Source organism: Pithys albifrons, chromosome 3, assembly GCF_047495875.1.
Source record: "Pithys albifrons albifrons isolate INPA30051 chromosome 3, PitAlb_v1, whole genome shotgun sequence".
NCBI lineage: Eukaryota > Metazoa > Chordata > Aves > Passeriformes > Thamnophilidae > Pithys > Pithys albifrons.
The window spans coordinates 87,501,277-87,520,438 of NC_092460.1; the positions used below are offsets into that span (position 1 = coordinate 87,501,277).

General features: G+C 41.7%; 1 protein-coding gene across 1 annotated transcript in view; it reads left to right on the top strand.

Moving 5' to 3' along the window:
* LAMB4 (laminin subunit beta 4) overlaps positions 1-19,162 on the top strand; it is a 42,494-nt gene that overhangs the window by 18,851 nt on the left and 4,481 nt on the right. The window contains exons 18-31 of the mRNA XM_071552611.1: positions 242-363; positions 1,048-1,168; positions 2,116-2,293; positions 3,666-3,809; positions 4,027-4,258; positions 5,772-5,929; positions 7,464-7,688; positions 8,768-8,988; positions 10,182-10,278; positions 10,623-10,998; positions 11,360-11,520; positions 14,637-14,842; positions 15,735-15,938; positions 17,482-17,626. Coding sequence (XP_071408712.1) covers positions 242-363; positions 1,048-1,168; positions 2,116-2,293; positions 3,666-3,809; positions 4,027-4,258; positions 5,772-5,929; positions 7,464-7,688; positions 8,768-8,988; positions 10,182-10,278; positions 10,623-10,998; positions 11,360-11,520; positions 14,637-14,842; positions 15,735-15,938; positions 17,482-17,626 — 2,590 coding nt within the window. The remainder of the gene's footprint in view (positions 1-241; positions 364-1,047; positions 1,169-2,115; positions 2,294-3,665; positions 3,810-4,026; positions 4,259-5,771; positions 5,930-7,463; positions 7,689-8,767; positions 8,989-10,181; positions 10,279-10,622; positions 10,999-11,359; positions 11,521-14,636; positions 14,843-15,734; positions 15,939-17,481; positions 17,627-19,162) is intronic.

Below are 19,162 nucleotides of genomic sequence, written 5' to 3' on the forward strand. Positions count from 1 at the left end.
GCTGTTTCCATTTGAACCAGCTGAGGCCCTATTTCCGTCTCTGCTTTCCAATTAGCCATTACAAATACAATGCATTTTTTGCAAATAACATTGTTTTGTAGGGCTGTAAAGAATAAAGAGTAAGATCTGTTATGTCACTGCAGTGTGCCATCATTCAGATGGCTTTCATTAACCCTGGCAAAGAGAAAGAAGGTTTTTCCAGACACAAAAATTTACCATAATTTTTGTCTTTTTTTTATAGTCCTTGGAAGACTGGCTAGCCAGTGTTGCCATCCAGCCTACTGGTATCTTGTCAGGTCAACGCTGCAAAAACAAGGTCCTCTCACAGGAGCCACATGCATTGCCTCTCCCAGCTACAAAGAGGTCTGACTGTTCCTGTCCTTTTGTGTGTAGATTTTCTATGTACAAATCATTTACTGAAGCACTGCAGAGCAACAAATGTGTGGGAAGTGGGAATGTCAGAAACACATGTGTGGCCTTTTCTGTTGCTGTCACACCACAGTCCCACATAGGCTCTAAGGAAGAGACTTATGTCCCAGCCCTGGGGCAAAGGTTTGCCCAACCCAGGAGAGCATCCTGAGATCCTGCTCAGGTTACTCAGTGCCTTAGTGAAGATCCAACTACAGCTATTTCTGTATAGAAATGAAATAATGACTATATATGATACTATTTTTAAAAACCAGCTTTTCAGCTTGAACCTATGTGAAGAATAGAGAGCATGTAACCAATGTCTTGTATAAACAGGGACAGGAAAGGACGAATATGAACAGTGAGTTGCAAACCACTTTGCTTGAACTAGTAAAACCTGCCATTTTCAGTTTAATCTCCAGAGGGTTAAATTGCACTTGGTAAAATATCTGGCAGAAGTCATGCAGCTTTCCAAAGCCTGCAAGCATGAGGCTGGCTGTGCCCCTCACAGTAGCAGGGCTTGCTCCAGGCTGCAGGCATTAGGATGCAGGCACAGAGGGAAGGGAATGCTCACAACATCCCGTAGACTTGCATTGTCCTGACTCCTGGCTATAATTGTGCTTCATTTCTGCTAAACAGGATTGCAATTCTGCAAACTGCAGTCTGCCTGGAGCCAGCAACAGAATATTCTGTGGATGTGTATTTCTCTCAGGTCTCTGCCTCTGACACAAAAGCAAAATCATACATCTTGATTGACTCAGTGAGTAGTTCTGTTATAAGTCCCTTGAGGCATTTATATCACTGTAATTTTTTTACACAGACTTATTAAAAATATTTTTAAATAATTTATAGTGTGTTTTAAGATAAATTCAGCCTCTGCTTACCTCCATTGGCACTGTGTTTGCTTGTTTTTGTATGGAAAGACAGAATTGTATCTGGTTTGATTTTCATGCAGCAGTACCATAATAGTTCATCAAGTCATACTTTGCATATGTTGATAGTCAGAGTATGTATCTCTATCTGTTGCTCATTTTTTATGAACATACACCACATATGCTGTCAAGATGCTGTGGCTGGGGATATAAATTCGTGTAGTTCTTCATTTTTTGGGTTTTTTTAAATCTCTCTAATCTGTCTGGATTGTGGATATTTTTAAAGATGACCTTGGAAAAGTAAAATTAATTGTGTATTTCCTGAGAATCCAGTCCAGGTATTTCCCCAGTTTCCACCAAGTCAGGAACTGGGTGTTAGTCTTGGGTCCTTCTCTTGAGAATATTTTTAGGTCTGTTTCTCTAATTACTTTTGTAGAACTGGATTTGACAAGAGCTAGCCATAATTGGACATAGAACCTTCAGCTTATTTTTCTCTATCACAGTAATACAAGTAAAAATTTTGGCCAGATACTGCTTTTGGAGTTATTAACACAGTCCCTCTTAGATGTAAAACCAGTTCTGAGCATGTATCTGAAGTCTTATTATAATTTTATTTTTTTTCCACGCAGTCTGTTTTATTTGAAGAATCTGGGGAATGTCTAGACCTTCAGAATAAATGTGAATTTTGATGACAGAATGGCACAAAAGCAGATCTGGAAACACAGTGCTCTGGCCCTCTTTCCTTGTAATGCAAAACACTTTAAGAGAATGTGGGAAATTCTGGTTTTCAATATATCTAAGCAAAAATATTTTCTTTTCCCTCTTAATGCCAAAGCTTGGACTTATTCCCAGAATCGGATCTGTGGAGAACTTATGCAGTGAAAAGGATTTAGATGAGTACCAGAAGTATCACTGCATTGAAATTGCATCTGAAGTTGGACCTCACGTCCTGCCTGAAGTGTGTGCGCGGCTCATAGTGAGCATGTCAGCCCGTATTCACAACGGTGCTGTGGGTAAGGACCAGGCTGCACATGCAGCTCTTTTGGAGAGTTGCTCGTTTTCCCTTGAGTTTGTAAGATATGTTGACTGGAGAGCTCCCAGCCTGTGGTGGTGCAGGTAAGTGAAGCTGATCAGCGTGTGGTATGTATGGACATACAAGATACATCCCACGGAACCCTGAGTGGGCTGCAAACATATTTTGGTGGCATGATTCTTGGAATTCATTACAGCTAATGAGCTTCATGGAGCAGTGTGACAGGGCCTATGGCAGTCCTTATGTGTTTTCTGAAGAGCATTTTGAATCAGATGCAGCTTTAACATACATCCAAGGCAGTAACTTTCCTACTTTTCTGGCTACTGTAAAATGACAGGGAAGGTTTTAAGTCCTCTCCCTGGATGCTGTAGGACAGCTGGATGTCTTGGTATGACAGCACATGAACTGATGTACTGGAAGAGATTCACCAAGAAAATCCTGGTGGTGTTGCAGCAAGAGGGCAGTGGCAGGTGGGATTTGAAGCTCCCAGCAGCTTCCAGATCCCCTATAGAAAGGGTAGCTGGGCTTGGTGGCTCAGGAAACCTCACAGCTCTTGGGCTCAGAACAATGGAACTTTTCTGCACTTCCAGTAACAGGAGGGGCCTTTCTGGACAACTTTGGTGGCCAGTGCTTTTCAGGAAGCCTTGCAGCAATGCCTCCAAAGTGATAGCATCTGCTTAGATTGGGCAATTTTAGAAGGACCAATGCCTACCTCACTCACATCACATATCAGGTGGTGAGGTCATGGCTGTTCAGACACAGACCTCCCTTATTTAGATTTGTGCTATACTAACTCTTCATTAGCCCAATTCCCAGAGTGGTGGGATTCTCCAAATGAAATGTGGCATTTTAGTTTTCTAGTGCTTTCTAGAGCATCCTGGACAAACATCCTCTGTGAGTAAGCAGAGCATCTTTGCTCAACCAGTTAGTCCAAGATGTCCTCAAAGAAACAAATGATATATAGATAGATGCAGACTGAGTACAGCCTGCAGGTCATGCCCAGTGCTGCAGCTAGACACAGATTTATATTAACCCCTTCTAGACTTCAGGATATCTGTGTTTTGGATTTACATTTTGCTACACCGTTTTTTGCTATCTCAAATATGTGCTGAAGGCAGTGCCTTGAATGTGACAACTGTAACACCAGGACTTGTACTGGTGTCTGATATACCACCACTGTTGATGCTACACCATCAAACAATCCAAGCCATAGCTATCAGTGGTTAGTGAACCCCTGCTAAGAATAATTAGGCCCTTTGCTTCCTATTTTAAAGTATGAAACCTGAAAGTTGATGAAAGCAGTCACACTCCTTGATAACCAAACCTGTTTTGGTTTTCTTTCCTCTTGGCAGCATGTAAGTGCAATCCCCAGGGGTCACTGAATGCCAACTGTAGTAAACTGGGGGGCCAGTGTCAGTGCAAAGCCAACGTCGTGGGACGCTGCTGTGACACCTGCTCTGCGGGCAGCTACGGCTTTGGCTTCCATGGCTGCTATGGTGAGTACTTGGCAGCCAGCACCAGCACCACTATCTGGCTCTCCATGCACACCCCAACTTTTTGGGGCTTTGAATCCAGGATTATGTGTGAAAAAATGTAAAAATGTTTCCACGAATTTTCCATCCCTGCTGCTTGACTGCCTTTGAGCAGTGTCAGCGATGAGAAGAGTTGGTGGGAATACGTTCAGGACACAGCCCTGCCTCTGGTGTTTTCCAGCATGTGAGTGCCACCCGCAAGGCTCGCTGAGCACGCTGTGTGACCAGGTGACGGGGCAGTGCTCCTGCCGCCTGGAGGTGGGAGGTCAGCGCTGCAGCCGATGTCTGCCTGGGTACTTTGGATTTCCCCACTGCCGTCCTTGCTCTTGTAATGGCTACACTGAGCTTTGTGACCCTCTGACGGGAGTGTGCCTGGACTGCCGTGGGTTTACAGCTGGAACTCGCTGTGAAAGGTAACTTGATGGGCAGTGCTGCAGAGCTCACCCCAACATTGGTGCTCTCCAAAATGCCTCTGTAGCTGGGGGCCTACAAATGCATCAATGACCTTAACAGGAAATGCAAACCTAAACCAGGATTAAACCAGGCCTAGCTGCTGAAATCAGGTACCTATTTGTTCGGCAAATGCATGTGGGACTGTGCATGCAATGCCTATGGGTGTACTGCAGGCATTCCATGCACACAGCATTGCAGCAGGCTCCCTAAAAGAAGGCATTTGAGAGATGGGTGCCACATGGCACCATGTGCTTGGAGACGTGCAAAGCACTGATGCACTGACTCCTGACAGCTTTCAAATTTAAAATTCAGCACGAGGTTAGCCAAGAGGTTACCACTCATTTTAATACCTACAGTTATCTCTGAGGAGCTTAAATAAACATGCCTTTATATTAGTTCCATATGACCAGCAAACAACTTTTCCCATGTGTTCCAGCTTCATTCAGAATGGTGCTCCTCTTTTTCACTCTGTATGCTGTCAGCAGTATCATCCAAATTCAATTGATTTAGTTTAGTTTGGATGGACTGTACCTTGCCATTCACATTTAAGAGGATTTCCCCATGAAACCTTTTGAGCTTTTCTTGCAGTGCTTTTAGACAAGGCAGCCTTTGGCTATTGTGCTTGTAGGTGGCAAATAGATTTAAAATGGGAGACTGAAATAGTTGTTGCCCCATGCCTCTGCAGGAGCTCCAGACCCCAGGGCGAGGATAATCAAAGAGCCAAGTCTTTTAGCCTGGCTTGTATACATATGGAGAATTGTGTTCCCATTTGCCATGGTAAAGCAGATCAAAGACTGAGGATGCTTCAAAAGCTGCTGCGTTGCCGTGCAGCTGCAGGACCAAAGGGGTCACAGAGGCAGAAGCAACACAGAGGCTGAGGTGACGATGGTGGGCAGGTGGCTGAGCCCTCTGGGAGCCCTGAAAGCCCCCCACTGGTCTGGGTAACAGCACAGCCACCACCACCTCAAAACAGCCATTACCCCAGGCCCGAAATATGCAATATTCTCTGAGTGCTCTTATTGAATCATTGCTTTTTTTGCTTGTGCCAGCACTTTCTAATGTCATGCCAATCTCTCTGTGGGTATGTCTTCATGGCAATAGAAAAATATATGTGGTGATAGATGAATACACAGAATTTTTACCTGGCAGCTTTTAGCTGCCTGTGCAGAGCATGTGTAATATACCATATCATAATCATTTAGACTAAAATTGTTCCAAAGTAGATGAAATTCTTCATAAATATTCCTTGAAAAGAATGTATGTGTTTTTTCTTTTTGCTCCAGACTTTGGGAATGCAGCTCTGATTTTCCATTTTAGAAGACCTTTGAAACTTGATGTATCTGTACCAATTAATGGAGATAGCATTACAATGCCCTGGAATGTTAAATATATATAGATATAAATTGATTCACCTGCCTGTACTGAAAGGACTATTTGACAATTTGTACCATTTTGTGTTGACTGCTTTGACAGGTGCATGGATAGCTATTATGGAAACCCTCTGGAAGGAGTACCCTGCCGCCCATGCATGTGCCCAGGGGCACCTACAAGCAATAGGTATTTTGCACATTCCTGTTACCAGGACTCCCAGTCTGCACAACTAGTCTGCAATTGTCTCAAGGGATATTCAGGTATGAGGCAAAAAAGGACTGGTTTTGAGTCTATTAAAATTAGTATAAGAGAAAAATTACCATCCTCCACTCATGATGTGTTCAGAAATTACAAGTGAGGTAATGGTAACAAAATAGCTAAGAAGAGTTAACACTCAGACTTACTGAAATTACATGGGAAGTCTTGACTAGGAAGAGTAGGAATCGTGCAATTAGTGTTTGAAAAAGGGATTCCCCTAAGTGGATAGAGTGAAGTCATTAATTAATCTGATGGCACTCTCTGGCAACATCTTCCTTTCCAGGTGCACTACATTAATAAGGTGGAGAGAGGGGGGAAAACGGAGAGAACTTCAGTTGCTCATTACCTATGAAAAAGAAGTGTTGAAAGCCCAAACTGGAAAGAACACGGCATCTGAAAGATCTGATAAGATTTCCTAATCAGAGAAAATCTTTCTCCATATAGAGGAATCTGTCTTTGACGTTATGCCCAAAAGCGACTGTTTCACAGTTCAAATGGTCACTTTAGAAACCAGGTTTCTATTCTCAGCTGTTTCCAATGCAGATATTTTTGCAGCAAACTCATGCTTCACTTCCTAAGATTCTGCTGACTTATCTCGAATTTCTAAAGTGGAAGCTGAAGATATTTCCCATTCCCTGGCCATTAGAAAGATCTCCCATGATGGAAGCAGATGCTAATGGGAAGCACTGCCAAAAACTAAACCAATGCATCTTTATGTAGGCAAGGTTCCTTTACAAGTCTAGAGTGGTTTTGCTTTAGTAATTGCTATAGGGCCCAAATGATCCTTATTGGTACTTAGCCAGGGGACTTCTGTCCTCAGAAACCACTTCAATCCTCAGTTCTGGACTTTCTTCCTCCTGCTCCTTTCTGGCAAGGCTGTTGGTCACCTCTGTGGCAGAAGGCTCACTTTCTCAGATTGTGAAAGGCTCTGGTCCTGAGGACCACAGTGAAGGAACAGAGTCCTTGGTTGAGGATGAGCCAGTGGATGTGGTTTCAGAAACACCATCCTGTCCAAAAAGGTCTCTGAGATGCAGAGAGGTAGCACCACAATCAGGGTGAGCACTGGGATGGCTTGCAGTAGTAGTGGCAATGCTAGCAAGTGAGAACAGAGCATCCTACAGCTCACATGAACTCCTGGGCAGCCCCCACCCTCCAGTGCTGCTGTGGGAGTGAAGGGCCAAGGAAAATCCTGTAAGTATGACCATCCCTGACTGATGCCATTGAATGGACTTAGGTGGAAAAAGATGTTTGGAGGTGTTATGTTAGGCATCTATTTACTCCTACTGAAAGGACTTCCTTGGTTGGGTTGAAACAACCTGGAATGAGGAGAGTGCATTTCCATCAGATTTCAGTGTGGAAGATGTACTTTAAACTGATCCTAGGATTAAAGGGTAACAGTCTCAAACAGGTTAATATTTACCATTGTAAATGTGCATTTGAACACACAGTCTGAATCTTTTAACAGTATTATTGGAAATTACATGTTTCTCTTGAATTCCCATTGGCCAGCAATATTTTTACCTTCCTCTCTGACAGGCAATCAGTGTGATGAGTGTCCTAGTGGGTTCTACAGAAACCCAAGCAGCCCTGGGGTTGACTGTGCACCATGTCCCTGCAATAACAACATTGATTTGACAGACCCAGAGTCCTGTAACAAGGTCACCGGGGAATGCACCAAGTGTTTACACAACACTCATGGAGCAAACTGCCAGTTCTGCAAACCAGGTTATTTTGGCTCAGCCCTCAATCAAAACTGTCAAAGTAAGTGAGTAACAGCACTGCAACTATGTGTTACTACCAAGAAAAGTTTTTTTGAAAGAAAGGAGAGGCTAGCCCTTGGAAGGACAACAAAAACTAAAGCAGATGAATAGAGCAAAATATAAGAACGCCAAATATATTTCTCTGTATACTAAATATCTCAGTGATACAAATTACTTAAGGTGGCATGTATTAAATTCTATGTTATCCAAGTCTCACTAAATCTCCTACTGAATATCACTTCTAAGAAATACTCATTTGTCAAATGAAAGCAGTACTCCCTGTTAGAAAAATAAATGTGCATTCAGCTCATTCAGGAAGGAAATAAAAGTAAAGGAATCCAAGATAATTGTTTATCCACATTGCTGGCTGATGCCAACTAAGCAATGCTCAGCTAACCAGATGATCCCTTGCTTACCAGTTGTTTTCATTAGGTGACTAGAATGAGACTGTTCAGGCACTTTATAAGACTCCATGAGAACACTGTCGGTAACTCAGCAGTTTCAACAGAAAGGCACAAATGTAAGGAAAAGCAAGGCATAAGCTTCTTCCCAGTGTTGCTCAAAGACTACTTTCACAAAATGTGCCTGACTGAGGACCTAATTTTTATGGGCCCTACAATTATAGGTATTTTCAAGAAATGTTTTTTTCCTGGGAGTTTCTAAAATACGGTCCAAGCCCATTCCCTGTTCATTCTTGGAAGATATCTGTTAGAAATGATTAAGCAAGAACTTTCAGCTCCTTACAAGGAAGGCTTTTTATCTTACTTGGCTTACTGAGGATTCTTATTCTGGACAGTGCCTACTGTAAATCAGCTTCTCCTTAGCCAGCATATCTAACTTTTCATTCTAGTAAGATTCAAAATTCACTATGCCTTCATATTTTGTGCCTGTATTAAAAGTACTGAACATTCACAGTAAGTTTTCTAAAAGCAATATATAAGATATTATAGAAAGATAAGATTAAAAATGTGTTCAGAGTCACTAGAAGTAAACTTACAGTTTGGGTTTTATATACAGCTCTGATTGTCCATCAGGTGTCTGTGTTCCTGTCTGCTGTAGTAACTGTCCTTCCTTTTCCAGGGTGCACGTGCAATCCGGCGGGTGTTCTCCCTGCCGTGTGCCCGGCAGGGGACACAGCCTGCCTGTGTGACCCAGCCACAGGAGCTTGCCCTTGCCTCCCCAATGTGATGGGGGCAACGTGTGACCAGTGTGTCTCTGGCTACTGGAACCTGGCTAGTGGAAAAGGATGTCAGACCTGTGACTGTGATCTGAAAAACTCACAAAGCAACCAGTGCAACCAGGCAAGAAAGTTATTCTGCTTTCCAGGAACCAGGGTGGTGGTGTTTTGGCATGGAACAGTGAGAACCCTCTTATAAATGAGAATCATTTTGTCATATTCTGTGAAAACAAAAATTACTTGGAAATTTGTGGTTGGTGCAATCACACTGTAAAGTCATTATATCAAACACCCTGTTCTAATAATGTGGCTTTGTTGGTCAACAATTTTTCTTTACCCGTTGTTTCTTTGTCAAGTGGATCTTAGAAATACTTTGTTAAAAGGTGTCACATAGGAAACACCTGCCTCATAAATACACATATAGGGAAGAAGGAAAACCAAGCCTGGATCTAAGAGTCTTATGAGTATTTTTAAAGTGTTTCTTTTCATAAAATAGCAGCTGTGGCCATTACATTAATCATGCTTCATCTATCAGACTGGTAGAGTACTTTTACTCATCTTCAATTCCTGTGCACATTTTAGGGCTAAAATGTAGAAAAAAGAAAACAGCATTTCAGAATAAAGAGGTTATATTGTGGTCCCATGGAGTCAACAGCAATTTTGCTATTGACTTCAGAGCACCAGGGGCTTATCATAAGGTCTTGCTGATGTGTTTGCACATTTTCCTTTCAATATGCTTTATGTTTGTTCCAGTTTATTTAGTGGGTTTTTACTTTTTTTTTCTAGAAAATTTAGCTTTTGACCTTAAAGAACTGCTTTTCTGAGCTAAGCAGTTATCAGAGCTGAAATTCCATGCAGTTCAATTTAATAGCTGAATTACAAAATAATTTTTCTAGGGCAATGTGCATAATATACCCTTGAGGTTTTCATGTAGTTTAAAGTTGAAATGTTAAGATGAGTACTTTGATCTAGCAAAAATAAAAAATTAGTCGGTTTTGCAAAGGGCAAGAATCCTCTCAGCTAATAGAGGATGAATTCTCAAAGAGCATCTGTAGATTGGAACATACAAAATCTTTCACATCAGTAAAGTAAAGCCACCCCTCATTTTGTTTTCACAACCTTCATCAGGAAGATGGGAAAGGTGGGCCAACACTGCATAAACTATGGTGTTCAAAGACTGTGGGCAAGCAGTGTTGCTGCAGTCCTCATACAGCTATATGATGTAAGTCACAGGGAGGAAAAGCAGCACAGTAAATAATTATATCCAGCCATATGGCTCCAGCAGAAGTTATTCAGTCCTAACTGTCATCTTTACAGCTTACAGGCCAGTGTCCATGTAAGACAGGCTACAGTGGAAGATGTTGTGATGAATGTGAGGAAAACTACTTTGGCAATGCCCAGATGCATTGCATTTGTAAGTATTTTTTCACTGGGGACAACTGGATTAGAGACTGTCTCAAAATAAATGTTTACCTTTTATATTCACAAGGGAGATGGGATATACATCTAGAAAAATATCATTGCATATGTTTGTATGTATAAGATGGAGAAAACTGTTTATGTTATTTACCTATATTGTTATTTCTATGGTTATGATGGAAGTTAGAGCTGAAGAAGAGCCATTAGCTATGCAGTCCACTTTGCTCTAACTCAAACACTGGTTCGCTTTTATCATCTTGAAATGCAGTTAAACCTTTTGCCTGCATTAATTTCCCAGAAAAGGAACACTGGATGTAACTCGCTATGCCTTTCTTGCAGTGTGCCAGTGCCACCCAGAGGGAACCCGCCAGCCCAGGTGTGACAAAGCCACTGGCGCCTGCAACTGCCGGGCTGGTGTCACCGGCCGCTTCTGTGACCAGTGCGGCCGGGGCTTTGAGAAGGACTTTCCCTCTTGCCACCAGTGTCACCTTTGTTTTGACCAGTGGGACACTGAAATTGCTGCCCTTGCTCAAACTGTTCAGGGGTTAATGAGGTTTGCTGCAAAGCTGGAAGATAAAGGAGGACGAATGCCCAGCTGTGACATGCGCTTCAAAGCCTTTGAAGATGCCATTTCTGAAATTGAACGAATTTTGAAACATCCTATCCTTTCACTGGAGGCCCTCTCAGACATCAGGGATTTTCAGGGCTACCTTCTGTAAGGGCTGCTCCTAAAAAAATCCATTAGCTGAGAAACAGTCTTCCCTCAGACCCCACCAGCCATCCCTACACATTGTCCCACTTCTGATGAGCACACAGATGTTGGACTACTAAGTCACTGTTTTCAATAGATCTGTGAAAAAATAATCCTTAATATATTTCTATCCCCCCCAGACATATACTTAAGTGCTGGAATTTTCCAGTTCATCCTAAGGGTTTTCTAAATAAACCATTAAATTAAATTAAATGTTTCTGCTCTTTTAGAAATGTATCTTTTGCCCTCCAAAATAATGTATAACTCAGTTCTAGTTTAAGAACAATCCAGTCTGACTTCTGCATAAATCCTGTTTCCCTTTCAGACAAAAGGTTGCACAAATGGATCCCCATCACAGTTTGCCATACGAGTTTCCTGACCTTAACAAGAACTTAGAAGATATTGGAGAAGAAGCTGACCTAGTGTATGAACTTCTACAACAGAAAATACATCTACATCAAAGTTTTCAGTACTTGAACTTCAAAGGTAAGCCAGCAATGAGTTGAAATAGGTGGACATTTTCCATGAAATTTTGGAATGTTTTTCTCATCATTGAACTGTACAACATTTCAAAGATTCCCAGATTTTAGCTTCCTATGGTAGCACAAAAACCTAAACACTAACAACATTCTATAGTGACTTTTCAAATTCTCTTTTATCCTAAAATGCCATGATTTCTGGCATTCCAGATTCCAGATGCATGTGCCAGGGTCCCATCAATCAGAAGTCTCACAAATCACAATGTTTACATCAGGATATAAAAGTCATCCACTTCCACAGTACAAACTCACAGATCATGCAATAGAACAGCAAAGGATTTTCCCCCTTCTTTTGACTCCTCTTGCTCTTCGCAATATTTAAAGAATGTTGTCCAGCAATGGTTTGTTTAATTAAAGCAGAGTGTCATAGTGCAACTTCTTAGTGTTCCCATGGGAAAATACATAACTTAATGTGGTACAGAACTAGCTTTACATCATCAAAAAACGCAAAGGCAGAAATGAGTTCCCTGGCATTTTAGAAAGAATTACACTGTCTGTACTTGAGCTAAGTATAGTCTCCATCAGCTGCTAATAACTGTAATAACAATGTCCCAAACTGGTTTCTGAAGAAAGACAGGACCGTAACAGTCAGAGATCTTGAACAGATACTAGATCACCCACAATAGCAGGAGATGGTCAGCAGGATAACCTCTAAAGAGATGTCTGCCGAGATAGGAGCCCCCAGAAGACAGGGTGCCCCCGCTGAAGACAAAACTACAGGCAATGCACTCCCATTTACAGTTCCTCTGTGTTTCAGTCAGGCAAGAAAAAGATTGGCCTAGGCAGGAAAAAGATTGGCCTAGTCAAGATTGAAAAAAAAAATAACAAAGGAAAAATCAACAGAATACAAAGCATAGGGAAAGGAATAGGGGAAAAGAAGGATTAACAAAGATTTAGGCCTCCCGTGCCCTGTTGTACTTGGCAGCATCCCTGGGGACAGCCCTTCCGCTCAGGTCTCTGTGTGAGCAGTCAGCACAGCTCTCCCAGGCTCCACTTCCCAATCCAGCTGATCCTCGTGTAGACTCTGAGAAAGACAGAAAGGCAAAGAAACAATAAAACCCAGGGAGGTCAGTGGATGCACAGCTGAAGCATCCATGTGCTCTCTGGTCACATTCCAAACCCACTTCATCTTTTGGCCTCTGGAGATGGATAAACAGCCCTATAAAAAGCACATGGGGGTGCGGGGAAGGAAGACCTTGAATTTAAACTGAATTTCCTATCAAGGCCACAAATATTCATTGGTCCTGCTACCAAACATCTAATAGCACAAAAATAACATTCCCCTCAAGATAATCAGCTTCTCCGATACCCGGGAGACAGATTGCCTCCTTCACTCAATCTTCCTTTTGGCAACAGCAGCACATCCTACATATGTCTCTGTCTGCCTTCTCCTCTCTCTTTTATCCTGGGGTAGAATGGAGTATGGCCATATACACCATGTGGGGCATATCTGGCACTTGTGCCCTATACATGTGTGGGATGGGCTCCTACCTACCTCTCTTTGCAGAGGATCAGGACTTGGACTCTTCCTCACTGGCATACACTCAGCTAGTTGACCTGACATCATTCATTTTAATGATGAATTAAAACCACTGGAAAAACTAAGACACAAGTGTCCTTAAAAGAATGTTTGCACTTTATGAGATCTCCTTAAAATACGGCTTTCCAGCCTTGGCCCCTGGCTTTGCAGTCACTCTGGTGTGGCAATGCAGTGAGAGCAGCTTCCTAGGCTGTAAATCAAGCATGGAGTTAGACACTGTGCTTAACGTAAAGGAACTTGGAAGCTCTACAGCTCCATCACAAACCAAATGTGGAAAATGCATTTGGGCCACTTAATGGAGAGCTGAACCACTGTAAAATATTCCTGCAATGGAATTAGTGGACAGAAAAGTCTCTGACTTAGTTACAGTAGCCTCTTGCCAGGTATTTTGTATTACATTCTAACTTTAAACTGTATATTGTTTCCAAAAATTACAAGATAAATAAATAGCCCTGATTCCACATGATAACTAAACACTGTTCTGCTTCAATCAAAGCAAGGCCAAGGGCTTTAGAGCCTGAGTCAAAGCACACAGGACTTGATGAGTGTCTTGTCATTGACTTCAACTGGTAACGGAGTCAGTTACCAGCACAAGGAGAGATGTTAATCAGTGACTTCTAACGCTTTTTCACTGCCAACAAATCAGTTCTGCCTCTGCACATATTTCTGCCTAGGAATCTGGTGACAAATTTGGATTCCCTGGAGATCTGGAAAGCCTCAAGAGTGGCAGCAGATTAAAATTACTTTTTGCGAAAGGCCTGAGTCCTCTACTCAGGCTATTAATCTGCAGAAAAATATAATATTGTCCAACCTTTTTGAGTCTACTTGAAGGAAAACCTTTCACTAAGCAAACAAGACTCTTGCTAGAAAGCATTTTTTGCCTTGTTTATGAGCTTATTGTGGAAGTGCTTTTTTTTTTAATGCATCAGTCCTGAAATTGGATTTTCAACAGCCAAAAATATAAATTCTCATTTGTAACTTAAATTTTGGCCTCAGTTTAACAGACCATTTAACTCTTGGATGCTATGCTGAACAGAAAGGACAAATACTTTCCTGACTCAATCAAGGAGCTTGAGAACTAGCAGAAACAGTTCTGCCTAAACTTCAAAATAGCATAAGTGACAGGACCTTTAAGCGAATCAAGAGTGGCAGCAATGCATGAGCTACTGATGAATACAGATCAGTAGCAGTTTGTGTCATTAATAAGATCTCCTTCATACTTTTGTCTGTTCCACTGGCTTCTCACACACTTTGGATTCTGAAGAATGGCTTAGGATCCACCATATTTTCATATAGTTTGGCAGGTTTTATGACCATCAGTAACTATTCCTCTTTGACAACTGAATGAGTAAAAAGCTTGGGTGAGGAAAAGAGTTCATGTCCCTCACTGCTGTCCCAGTGAAACACCAGTGACAACAAACTGAATCACCTGTCACTCACCAGTTGTCCAGAATTTAAGTAAATACATGAACTAAATGCAACCAAAATGCAGTTGGTATTAAACCCTATTTCTGTTGCTACAGAGACCATCAGCAACATTAGGAAACACTTTGAAGTTTCATTGCTGGCAGAACAGAAGACCAGGGGGACAACCTCTGTTGTAAGATACTCAGAGTACACCAGGAACCATGTGCTCACTATGTTGGACCATCAGGTCTTAAAAGTGAGCAATGTGCTGCAACAACTAAAAATGATCAAAAGCCCTGACATCCAAAACTTGAATGAAAAGGTAGGCACTGTGGATTTTGAATGGGAGCTAAAGAAAAATCTCTTTTTTGATGTTGTAGTAGGTTTTATTTTAAAAGGGTGCTTACATGCGTTTTTAAATCTGGAAGATGACACTTCCCTGGCACAGTCATGCAGTCATGTCTGAAACAGCTGCACTTCTCAGTTGTAGTTATTCAGCTACCTTCTGGAAGCTATTGCTCCCAAGGCAGACCCAGCACAAGGAACTGCTTAAGGACACTCTGGTCTCAAGAGGACATCAGTGTAATTTCAGAGAGATTAACCCAAACCTCCTCAATCACTAACTGAAGTTAGGCAGAGCAACGTTGCTCTGGAGTGGATGGGAAGTGCTCACACACCATTTGCACTGCTTATGGGAAAGGAGGGGGTTTCTCTTCTCCTGCAGGGCAGCAGTGAATACCTGATAGTACCTGCAGCCAGTCCTGACAGATCTGAAAAAGGTCATCCATCTAAGCCTTTAATCTCAGTATCTGTGTCAAACTGTATGGAGGGCTAGACATGGTAGCATGTTGTGTGAGAGGATCTGTATCCTTTAGAAGTCATTGACCCATGGGCTGGATATGGCCAGAGGACAGTCTCATCCATTTTGTCAAAGAAGGGTGAAGCAAGGGCCAGTGGAACACATGGCCTAAAAAATGGCTCCTGCAAGCATGCTCAGAACCATGGGCTGTCATTGCACTGTTCAAATCAGGGGAGAGGAACCTGTGACTGGCAGTGACACCCATCTTCAGAGAGACCAGACCACTGTGTCCTAGGGAAAATCCCATCCTATGTTCAGTGTTCATATGATGTCAACCATCTTCCTTCCCTCAGGAATGTAACTTAAACCCCCCCAACCCCCAAGAGTCGTGACATAAGCATCTTCTTCATTGCAGATCTGTGGTGTGCCAGGAGATCAGCCCTGTGTCACAGCAGCCTGTGGGGGAGCTTTGTGCCAGGACAGTCGTGGGCTCAGGCAGTGTGGTGGCCTAAACTGCAGTGGAGCTCTTCCTCTTTCCATTGAGGCCTTCAGAAAAGCTGAGGAGACTTCTGTGTTGCTAAATGACTGGACTATTCAACTACAGGAACCTGCAAATCAGGTGCTGTATACCAAACCTACATTTGTTCAGTGAAACGGATGGAGGATGAGATTTGGGAGGTCACAAATCTACAAAAACTTACCTGCCCTTTGGACAAAGAGCAGTAGCATAGTGATGGAACCTGTCTCTACATCATAGACCTATCTTGGTTCAGTACTGGGATTATTAAGTGCCAGCCCTACCAAGAGACTGTGGCTCTAGCTATGTCTTCTTCCTTACAGCTGCCAAGATCTCACAGGTCATGTTGCCCTCTGTGTATGTAAGTTGGTGGCTTCAGGCTAGTATTATCCGTATTTTTATTGGGAGAGATTCAAATGGCACCATTTGTCAGTAGCCTGACATGGTTATTGCAGTGGGATTAATGCTGTGCATAGCACTAAGCTCTATTTATACAACTTCATATTACTCTTATGTTTGCAATTAAATAAATTTTGTAAATAATTTCAAGATGAAGGTTTTCTGCCCCAGTGCTGTTTACGAAAGCATCAATTAGTTGACTGTACTGCACAGTAGCAGTGAAAATTCATTCAAGCAAAGTGTGGCCAATGCAACATGTGCCAAGGAAATAAAACAGACAAATCCCAAAACACCAGTAAAGAGTTCATTCTTATTAACAGTCAGAGATGATGCTTATTACAGTTATGGGCAAAACACATTTTCCAACAGAAATGTCATTCTGCTGTGGCTTTGTCCTGTCCCTGCAGGGTGCCTGGGCATCCATTTCCTCATTTTAAAATGCACATGACACAGCATCAGAGCCATGGCATCAGAAATGAGCAATCAGGGCACAGGGGCCCCAGGACACGGAGGGGCAGCAGCAAGAGGCATCTGCAGACCTGAGGAGTGCCAGGCTGTCAGGACATTGATTTGGTGCTCACAAGCCCCAGGCAGCTCTGTGATAATATGAGTGAACTATTTTGTGACAATTCAGAAGTAAAAAGATTTTTTTCTTGTTGCTTGGGAAGGACTAAATGTCTTTCCTCTGCACAACACAGAGAGGCAGTACCTGTGCCTTTCCTTAAGGCAAAGCCCCAGAATACTGTTGGAACTTGATGATTAATCTGAAGCTCTCGTTTAAATTATTGAGAATACCAATTTAATGGCAAAATATAACTTTAAAGACAAGCCTTGAACTCCACTTCCTTATTTGTGTTCTCTTTCAGTGGTTTTTTTAACAAGTCCAATAGGAAATCACAGATGAAATTACATTTTCTGTAATCAGATCTGAGTCTGACCACTGACATGCTGCAACACAGCAATAACCATCAGCACTTTCTTTTAGAAACAGAAGGAGATTGTGGTTTAGCAGTGGTTGCAGAGAGGAAAAAAAAATGCTTGATTTAGGCTTTTTCTGAGACCAGATGAAGGCCAAGATGTATCAGTTTCTGGAGTTCCCCAAAGAGGTCTCCTACTACTTTTCAAAGCCACATCAAATGATTCCAGCTGAAGCTTGGATCAAAACTACCTTTTTGTCAGAGCTCAACTTGCCAATGAATGATAGATAACCTCCAGAAAATGGCACTGCTATTTCTAATATTTCCAGGTTGAAAGCATTAGAAAAATGGCAGAAGACTGCAAATGGAAAGGCTCACAACTTACGGGGCAACTGGAGACAGCTAAGAATCAAATTGAGGTTGATAGAGAGATCACTAAGGAGTTCATCCAAAAAGTTAAAGACTTCTTATTAGGTAAATATGCAATGTTCTTTTTACTCATTTTATACATATATTCTAATATAATATAGCATAATAGATAGTCAGAAAATGATGTAGCTGTATACACTTGAAATTTCTTGTCCATCTCCTTATCTATGCAATCATTTTCAATTCCTTTTTTTCCTAGTGCTTCTTTCTCCCAGGTGACAGTATTTTGTATTAATTTTACAATAGATCTCTTACATCCTGATTATCATCTTTTATTACGGTGATTAATTTGAAGGACACAGGTTATCCCCTCTGCTCCTGGTTTACCTGAGTTAAGGACTAGAAAGAGAATTTCACACAATATATAATGGCCAGGCATGCCCAATGCATCCTCAAACTGTTATTCCACCCCCTTCTTCCAGGCCCATAAATAGAGGCTCTCTGTAGGGAGCGTGGGAATTAGGACACATACTGCTCCATCGTCTCCATAAAGCTGTAATTTGAGGAATCAAAGGATTCTGGTAGAACTTCACAGTTCTCATGAAAAAATTACAAAATAACCATATATACCCTAAATATTTTCCACCCTCCTGATTGCAGGAAAATGCTTAAGAAACAGACCCCAGATGCACCACAAAGAGGTTCAAATGTGCAGGATTTTTTTAATCTCTTGAATACAGCTGATTTCATAAATTTCTATGGATTGTACATTGGCAGTCCTTTGGCATTCATATCTCTGCATCCAAATGTGTGCAAGGATGGCAGAGGACTCTTTTTGTTCAGGAACATTTAAATTATTGTATCGAATTGGAAGATTTAAGTCCATTTAATTCCTTAATATTCTCAGATTCTTATTTGATAGCAAGTAAGAATTTCACTTTTAGCTCTTTTATCCTCAGGTATGTCTATACAACATTTACTAACAAGTATGAAACCATTTTTTCAAATATTTGGGTTTTTTATTTGAAGTTTAAGAACAGTAATAGCTGAGTTGCAGACAGTTACATTAAACCTGCTATACCCTACATTGATGTGAATGGTGATTTTGGAAGAATATGTTTCTACAGAAAATAGCTCTCAGGAATACATTACTGTTTGTACAATAAATATCTTTATTTAACTATTGTTGATTTGCTCTGGAGCATTAGCACAGACATTAAATATGTTACAACTGTTTATCACACAAGGTCTTGTCTAGAAATGGAAATGAGGAGTAAACAGAACTGATGATGAGACTTCACAAGTCATTCACTGCTCTGTGTGTGCCTGTGCATCTTAGCAAAGAGCAAGGACAAGCTCATTCATTTGTAATGGGAATTGTCAAAATATGCTTTTTTCTATTGTAAATTTCCATTCTATCCAAGTCTGACCCAGGTTCCCTCTGCAGCTTAGCCTTTCTCATTAACCAGTGAAGGAACCACTTTGTCAATATTGTGGCAACTCAAGGGAAGGGATTACACCCACTGACCAGCTTGGAAAGCTCCATTCACACCCCAGTCTTGCCAGCACCTCTTTGATCTGTGGGCCAAGGGAGAAATGGGTTCTGACACATCTAGCTGTGCTGGGCACTGATTTAAAACC